The sequence below is a fragment of the Pundamilia nyererei genome, unplaced genomic scaffold (assembly GCF_000239375.1).
Source record: "Pundamilia nyererei isolate P.nyererei 1_Seehausen unplaced genomic scaffold, PunNye1.0 scaffold00161, whole genome shotgun sequence".
In the NCBI taxonomy this organism is placed as follows: Eukaryota; Metazoa; Chordata; class Actinopteri; order Cichliformes; family Cichlidae; genus Pundamilia; species Pundamilia nyererei.
Genome location: NW_005187562.1, coordinates 178,368 through 186,715, shown reverse-complemented (window position 1 = coordinate 186,715; position 8,348 = coordinate 178,368). Strand labels below are relative to the sequence as shown.

The window sequence follows — 8,348 nt, the reverse complement described above, 5'->3', positions numbered from 1 at the left end:
GTTAGTGGATGTGTGTTCAAAACCCACATGAAATATGGAAGGAATTGTTTGTCTCCTCATTTGCATTTTATGGGAACACGCAGCTAGCTGTGTAAGACCGGCTACTGAATGTTTAAAAAGAATCGGCGAAAAAAAGCAAATCACGAGGTTCAGGAGCCATGTTTGGCATGAATTGTGATTTAGACCGATTCCTTCTTTTATTTTCTATTAGTACGATGCTGTAATGAGTTTAAGAATACAAATTCTATAGCGGATGCCCTATGCACGAGTAAAACATTTACATTTTATAACCTGTACTTTGACTTACATCACCTTTTAAATGTTGCAATGTGCGTTTGCAAAGCCTGACATGGAAATCTCAGTCGTTAATGACAGTATGGAAGACATTCTAGGGAAAACAAAAAACAAAAAAACAAATCAACTGGGAAGTGCCTTCTCCACATGTACTCGGGATATGTTCACACACACAAAAACAATGTCATGCAAAGGGGAGCAAACGCACCACACAGTAGTCCACTGGTTGCCTGTTCACTTTTATTTTTTTTTTATACAAAATACAAAAATCCAAGTGCCACAATTTTTCAGTTGACACTAGTTCAAAAAGTACTCCATCATACACACATTTAAACAGCATGTCTAAGCTTTTAATCAACATTTTTTCTATCAGATGCATTTATATACATACATACATACATGTTGCCTTTATGCCTGTCCGAACACTCATGGTTGCCTCAAGAATTCACATGAATGTATTACGAAACCTTTTCGACAAGTGTTAGTGCTGCCATACAACTTTGTACGACTCCACAGAGTGGCTGCTTTTGTAATTATGAGTCAGTTACTTTTTCATGTTATGTTTTTGCTACTTTGTGTGTGTGTATACTGGCAATTGTGGACAGTGTTTTAATGATTTCTTAGTCCTCTGCTAATAAAAAAAATCTCCTCAATATTGTCTAACAAGTGGTTGTGTTCAATGAACAGCTTAACTCGTCACTTGAAAACTGAAAATATTCTTAACCTTTGAGAAGTGTTCAACATGTCAAAACATTAAAATACATCAAGCATATTTGCAAAATGTTCTTAAAACTATTAAGAAACAACAAGAAATGAAATGTGCCTTATTTTGAACAAAAGGAAGTAAATTTGAGGTGTGTTTAAGTTGTAAGTGGATGTGTTTCTGCATATCGGCCTGCTCTTACATTGTGTACACTGATAATATTCCACTTCTCTGTCTGCAGTTTTTGTCCTTTAGCAATAACACGGGTAATACAGAGTACCTGTGCAGGACTTTTACAAACCTTGGACGGCGGTTTTTGGTTTTTTATATATATATATATATATAGATAGCCATATATAGATAGCCATATATAGATATCTATAGCCAAATCTTAAATAGTTTCAAAATGGTCTTTAACTGTCCATGCAGAGACATCCAAAAGCAAATAAGCTACAGCAAATAGCTTCCTGCCTCTTCACTGTCAGGTGAGGAGGACGGGTGCCTGCTGAAGGATATTAAGTTTGGAAGACATTTGCAGGTTTAGGCTGTTAAAACCACAACAACGTTAAAATTTTGTAAAAAATAACGAGGACATTTTAGGACGTTACAAGTGTGGTATTCCAAGCCCAGCCTATGAATGAGTTCAGACGTTTGTGGCTGTTGCCACATAGTGATGAAACCAAAGCAAGCAATTCCAAGGATAAGGTGCTTCTTCGTCCGTTTTGAGTACTCAATAGCTCGAGTCCTTAGTCTTGTATCGTTTCATTTGCAGCGGGGTTTCTGACACTCAAACAGTAGCGGGTAGACTTGCTCCACTGCTGTGGCCACGTTCTGGACATTTGGTCCTAAGCCATCCAGTGATGGTGTGAAAGCAGAAAAAGATCAGCAAAAATATATCAGGACAAAGAAAAAACAACAGAACTGGAATAGAAGCTTTAAGAAAAAAAAAAAAAAAAAGACCGCCTTGGGTTTCAACTTTAGCCTGACAAACAGTGCACCACACGAAAGGAAGCACAAAAAACAATTTCGCTTGAGTAAAATTCTTGGAGGAATTGGGTTATTTACAAACCGCTTTCCTCATTGAAACAAGTTATAAAATGCTTTCATTTTACATGACCTCAATCCCTTAAGCCAATGTGCCTTCTTAACTGTACATAAAAAGGTGTAAGATACTTAATGTGTCTGTGTGTGTTGAGCCTCGTAAGGAGTGAGATACCTGTAACTGTGAGGCTGCCAGTTGAGAACACTTGTATAGTCGCCTTTAGATTTTTGATCCTGTATGTAGCAGCTGGGTGGAGCTCAGGTTCATAACTGTAAACGGTAAAAAGTTTTTAGTACATGTGTGCACATCGGCAAAGTTATACCTACAGCTTTGTGAGTAACGGACTTGATGCATGTTTAGATGCCAGCCTATATTCTGTCAGATAGCATGTACAACAGTAATCCAAATCCAACAACTAGAGTACACACACACACATACTTCTTCAGCCTGCTTGCTCCACTGTAGTGTCAGGTACATGCACTCAATGCGGTGAGGTTTACTCTAACCACTAGAGGTCATCCTCCACTAGCAAACATTCAACTTTTATTCCCCGTTCACTTTGCACATTATTGCTGCTCATGTCAGGACTTGAAATCACAGTTGTCACTATTTTCTTTCAATATGGTATCACACCATGAAGCTAACGACCCAAAGAAAACAGCAGAAAGCAATAAGACTGTGGATAAACATATGCTACAGCTTGATCAGGATAGTTATAATGACGATGACAATGATGGCATTGATTTTAATTAATGTTGCAACAGTTGTGACTTAGCAGCACTGCATTACCTGGCAATGGGTCGGTTATTCTTCGTGAAGTTTATAAGATTGACTGCAAATGGCATGGAGCACACTGCCAGCACATTCACAACTTTGAAGGCTGAAAACCTCACCTGAACAGACAGCATAAACATATGAGACACAAAATACACGCATTTATGAGTTTACACTTCTTTTTATTTTAGGTCCAATAATTAAAGGAGAAATCCAGTTTAGGTCTTATGGCCTTAATGTAGATAACTGCAGTTTCAGGTAGTTTGAGCTTTGTGACACTGTGCGTTACCCTGCTAGTAACTAACAACCATCAGAAGATGGGGACTCTGTGGTCTTAATAGTTGGGACAATGTTCAGGTAGGCTGAGTTTAAACAAATAACAGATTGACTGTGTATTTCCATGCAAAACCAGCTGCTGTGATTATTCTTACCTTGAAGCCTAGTTTCTGCAGACAGCGTGCTAACCTGCGAGCACCGAGCTTTGCCTCATCCTCACTTTAAAAAAAAAATAAAAAAGAAGGAAGAGAAAAGAACGGATAACTCAGTGAAATGAATTCCTTGGTATACAAACCATAATCAGAAACTAACATCTTTTTGAGTAATTAAGTAATACTTACAATCCAAACCTCTAAACTGGGCTAATACAGATGAGGACAGAAGTATTATTCATGCACATTCTAGTTTTACTTGGGCTGCTTATATTATTTGACTTTGCACAGAGAAATAAAAATATTTGACAAAAACTACCAGGGTTAAAATCATTAGCCTCCCGACGCCAATTTTCAATTGCGTGGATGCTGCTGGATAACAGTCTCCAGTCATTAATTGGAGTTTTCAGCAAGCCCCACACATGTCTCCTGAGCAGTCTCAGCCCATTGTTCTTTAGCAAATCTCTCATGCTCCTTCAGATTTAATGGGCTGCGAGCATGGACCTTGGTCTTCAGTTTATTCTATAGATTTCCAATGATCTGCAAGTCAGGGCTTTGTGCAGGCCAGTCAGTAACGCTCACTTTGGTCTTCTGGAGGTAGTTCCACACCAGAAGCGCTGTATGTTTTACATCGGTGTTGTGTTGGAAGACCAAGCAGCAACCCAGACCCAGTTTTGCTGCTGAATGCTTGAGGTTTTTTTTTTCAAAATCTTCGCATAGCTTTCTTATTTAGGATTCCTTTCACCTTCCCAGTTCCAGACACATTGAAGCGTCCCCACAGCACAGCACTCCCACCGCCGTGCTTCACTGTGGGGATGGCATTCTTCTTTCTCCAAGCATAAACAGAGTGTCTCTGAGCTCTAGTGTGATCTCATCTGACCAAAAAATTCACTTTAAGTATGTATAATCCTTCTCCAGGTTGTTCTTAGCATGTTTCAGTTTGCCCTAAGATGTCTCTTCTGCAGAAGTAGAGCTTTTCTTGGTCTGCATCCTAGTGAGTGTCTTCTTTGTTACCACAATTCTTGACTTGGCTAAGTCAGTCACTAGTGTCTTTGGAGTTGGTCTTTAGACACATCTGTCACGACTTTTCTTTCCAGAGTGTTTGCAATCTTTTACTTCCTACCTTTGCCACACTTGTGTAAGTACTCTGTGGCTTTCTTTGAATTTCTTGATGATATCCAATGTGATAACTTTGTATATTCATTTCCTGCTTTGTGAGCATAAACAATTCTTTTTCTCAAGTCCGACCCGATTTCTTTTGAGTTTGGCATGATGCTTTCCCAAGTGACAGCTCAAACCCTTGTTGAAATTTCTACACTGCTGATAAATTGAAACATAGTTATACCAATTTAGTATTTAGTTTACTCTGTACTTTTAAATTAAATCAAAACTTTTAAATTTCATTCGGGGGACTAGTAATTCAGCTCTCATGTGAGAGAAATGCTAACTGCATTAGTTGCATATGATGGGGGACGCAGCAGTACAGCCCCACAAATTAAGTAGCAAGACTTCTGAGGCCAAAAGAAGCAAATAATCTGACATTTAGTTAGGTATAGATGTGTGTATGCATGTTGCATTATGAGTGTCAGTCTACCTTGTTGCTCCAGTGCAGATGATTTTCCCTGAAGACCAGATTGAAGCAGTTATCATTGGTTTACGAAGCTTCATCAGGACTTTCTGAGGACAAAAAAAGAGAAGTCACAATTTCATGTCTCGGTTCTAACTGTTTCAACATGAATGCAGCATTCTCTAGTTTCACCAATAACAATACACTTACCCCTACTTCTGGCTTATAGATGACATTTGTTCCTTCTAAGGCAATGGTGCGGAGGTTGAGGTGACACCGAGTCCGAAAGGTTGCCACCACATTGGTGATAATAATATCAAGTGCCTCATCATTGCTTGAATCCATGGGGAAGTGTGTGGTGCAGCAAGAGGACCACAGAGGTTTTTCTTCTCACTTATTCATGAAAAATGCCACCCCTCACCATTATTGCACCGATGGGAAAGGAGACAAGATGGGCTAAAAAACAAACAAACAAAAAAAAAAAACCCCAAATGAAGCCATTTTTCAAATATTTCTGAAATTTAAAATCAGAAATACTTCAAGGGGCATTGCACTACACGAATGAATATGTATTCATTCATTAATAAAAATATGTATTGCGGTGCCTGCTCTATATCAGAATTTTGCAGATGTATTTTGTGTTTGCTGAATTCATGAGTCCAGTTAGTATGTTAGTGTAAGTAAAAATGCTAAGAAGACTGGTTATCACCTCAGTTGCACACCACCATCTAATTATCTCCTCGCCCGCAAGGTGTTCTCCTCCACTTGAAAGACTTGACTGTGTCTCAAAGCACGAATCACTCAGATATCTGCAAGAAAATATTATTTTGTCAATTATTATTCTTTTAGCTGAGCGTCCAGCTAATTTCCCGACAAAAACCGATACAGACTAACACGTTAGCTACTTTCCACTGCTACTAACAACCAAGAAAGTAACAGCAAAATATGACCCTCGACGTCAATAATTCGTTACTTATAGACACGTTTAATGTATAGACCGTTGCTTTGTATTATAAACTGCGTTATAGCTCATGAAACTGATAAGCTTACTTGAGGAAATGTTGCTAGCTAATCGGCAACTAATTCAACATAACTACATGCACTGAGTCGGTGTTTGCGCTAATAACTGCAGTAATATGGGATTGTAAGCAAAACAAAGAGGTAACGACATTTCGCAACTGCTCAGCTAGCTAATGTTGTGAAGAGGTCTTTCCGTTAGCTAGCAACAAAGAAGAGTACACAGGCAGCAATGAATGAAAAGTTGTCAGCTATGCTAACTAGCAGACTAGCTGTCTAAAGCAAGTTAATGGCTGGTGTTTGTATTTTAAGAATCCAGCTACCGCTTTCGCTTTTTCTGTGATGTTATTCCAAAACACAAATAAGGCGGATAATAGTAAAATTTGTGGACAAACCACTTCCTCCGCACACAAACGAGCAGTAACAAACACGACACCTTCCGCTTCTGTTTTACAAAATAAAGCCGCTCCTAGTGGGCGCTAAATTAACGTCAACTTCCGGATCGTAAAATAAAATATAATTTAATCAGAATCAGAATCAGAATACTTTATTGATCCCTGGGGGAACTTCAAATGCCTATATATTTCTGTTGCGAAGTTGTACCTAGCTGCTTACATTTAAAAAAAAAATATATATATATATAAATAATACTAACACTGCAAAACAACTGTGCAGCAATAATACAGTTTTTTTTGAAAAAACTATAAACCATCAAAAAAATGAAAAACAAAAATTTAATAAGAACTCCTAATATATAGCTTTGTGTGTAAGTGTGTGTGTGTGTGGGGGGGGGGGGTGAACACAGACACACTGTTGATCCAAACAGTCAGAGACAGAGAGTTTATCATGAGCTTGTCAGGAACCTTGGCATGATTTTGGATGGCGATCTTAGCTTTGATAGTCATAATAATAAGGTCACCAGAACTGCATTCTGCCACTTAAAAATATATGAAAATTCTGAAAATTCTTACCTCAAACTGACTCTGAGAAAGTAGCCGATGCATTTATATCAAGCAGCTTAGACTACTGTAATGCTCTGTGTGCAGTATTATCCAAATTATCAGTAGGGTGACGTAAACTCATCTAGAATGCAGCAGCCAGAGTCCTGACATGCACATGGAAAGATTACATCAGTACTGAAGTCATTTTATTGGCTTCCAGTTCAATCCAGATTTACCACCAAAATACTGCTATTAGTTCTTTAACCAGTCAGTGACTTTAGCCCCCAGTACAAGTCTGACTTTCTCAGTGTCTATAACTCGATTAGACATCTCAGTCACCATGGATGGAGGTCTTTTAAATTCCCAGAATTAGATCCAATTGGGTTGAGGAGGCTTTTAGTTAGTGTGTGTGTTCTTTGATTTTGTGTCAGTTTGTTTGTTGGTTTTTAACTCGTATTCTATTTCTTTGTAAAGTTTTGTTTTGTTGTTTTTATTGCCTTATGATATTGTAAACCTACATGGATTTTGTTATCAAAAACATGATAATTACACGACCTTTTTCCCATCTTTGAAAAGTTAAAGACAAGGTTGTTAGTACCTATACTGCTCCAGGTGACATGAATGTACTGAACCACTGAAAAAGCCTTAACAAAGCTCACTTTAACAGTACATGGAATCACAATCACCTATGACTAATAAAGCATAAAGCATAGTAATAAAGCATGTCACAAATATTTAATATTTCATGACTGCCTACCTGCCCTGCAATAGGCTGGGTTACAGCGCATACAAATGTACTGCCTATCCAGGCAGACTAACTGTATGTTGGTTTAAAGCTGTTTGGCACCACCTTGTGGAAGGTTGGCTTTCATAAGAAGGAAAATGAGGCAAATTTAATTTTCTGCTGCTGTGTGCAACCTTTGTCAGTTTTTATGATGTGTTGACATTTAAGACGTGCGGATTAGTGGCATCTCCAAGGATTGTGAATCAGTAAACACTCCCCAGGGAATTCTGAACGGGATTACAAAAGCAGACTGAAGTTTGGAAAGTTTATGTTATCAATGAGAGCGTTTGCAGTCGCTCTTGTGACTCATGAATGAATTTAGTCAATGGATGCTGAGGTGCCTGCATGCTGTCGCATTCTGTGGGGACTTTGACCTTTAAGCAGACTGATAATTTATATATGAATATTGTTGGTCTGACTTGAGCTCTTTTTAATTTATTTACATCTTATAAACTTTGCACAATACAGCATAAATGTTAAACTGATAAGAACAACATATCATCTTTATGAGATAAGGTTGCCTAAAGCAATCGCAGATTTCAAAGTTTCTGTGTGTACGTGTGCGCATGTGTGTTTGTTTGTGTGCTTTAATACCCATTGACTTATGACTTGCTTATGAACACGTGCGCATTGTGAGCCGTGGCCCAGCTTCTTCATCTTGGCTCGCTGCAAACACTTCTCCTTCCTGGCTTGCTCCCAAACAAAACAGCAAAATAACTTCTTTATGATTCAGCCTTGTTGTTATTGTTCTTCCTCCCTAGTTACCAAATTGTGTCTTCCCCTCCTCTCATTTAATCA

The 8,348-nt window shown here is 38.4% G+C and overlaps 1 protein-coding gene across 3 annotated transcripts; it reads right to left on the bottom strand.

Moving 5' to 3' along the window:
• Positions 1–1,358: 1,358 nt before the first annotated feature.
• Positions 1,359–6,335, bottom strand: tbpl1 (TBP-like 1). Of its 3 annotated transcripts, none has more exons than XM_005745562.2 (8): positions 6,149–6,335; positions 5,518–5,617; positions 5,019–5,264; positions 4,836–4,918; positions 3,245–3,308; positions 2,829–2,932; positions 2,214–2,308; positions 1,359–1,842 (listed from the first exon to the last, which is right to left on the bottom strand). In XM_005745562.2, exons 3-8 carry the CDS (start codon positions 5,151–5,153, stop codon positions 1,760–1,762), a joined length of 564 nt encoding a protein of 187 aa, XP_005745619.1. In that variant the 5' UTR covers positions 5,154–5,264; positions 5,518–5,617; positions 6,149–6,335; the 3' UTR covers positions 1,359–1,759. The 3 variants fall into 3 exon arrangements, with proteins under 3 accessions (XP_005745619.1, XP_005745618.1, XP_005745620.1); XM_005745561.2 differs by having other exon boundaries at positions 6,221–6,335; XM_005745563.2 differs by lacking the exon at positions 6,149–6,335 and adding an exon at positions 5,859–6,123.
• Between the last annotated feature and the right edge of the window lie 2,013 nt (positions 6,336–8,348).

Excerpts from the sequence above, each read along its gene's own strand:
- tbpl1 (XM_005745562.2), bottom strand. The coding sequence starts at position 5,153 with ATGGATTCAAGCAATGATGAGGCACTTGATATTATTATCACCAATGTG. Across the intron at positions 3,309-4,835 it reads ATCTGCACTGGAGCAACAAG|TGAGGATGAGGCAAAGCTCG; the intron begins GTAGACTGACAC and ends TTTTTTTTAAAG. Across the intron at positions 2,309-2,828 it reads AATAACCGACCCATTGCCAG|TTATGAACCTGAGCTCCACC; the intron begins GTAATGCAGTGC and ends TACCGTTTACAG.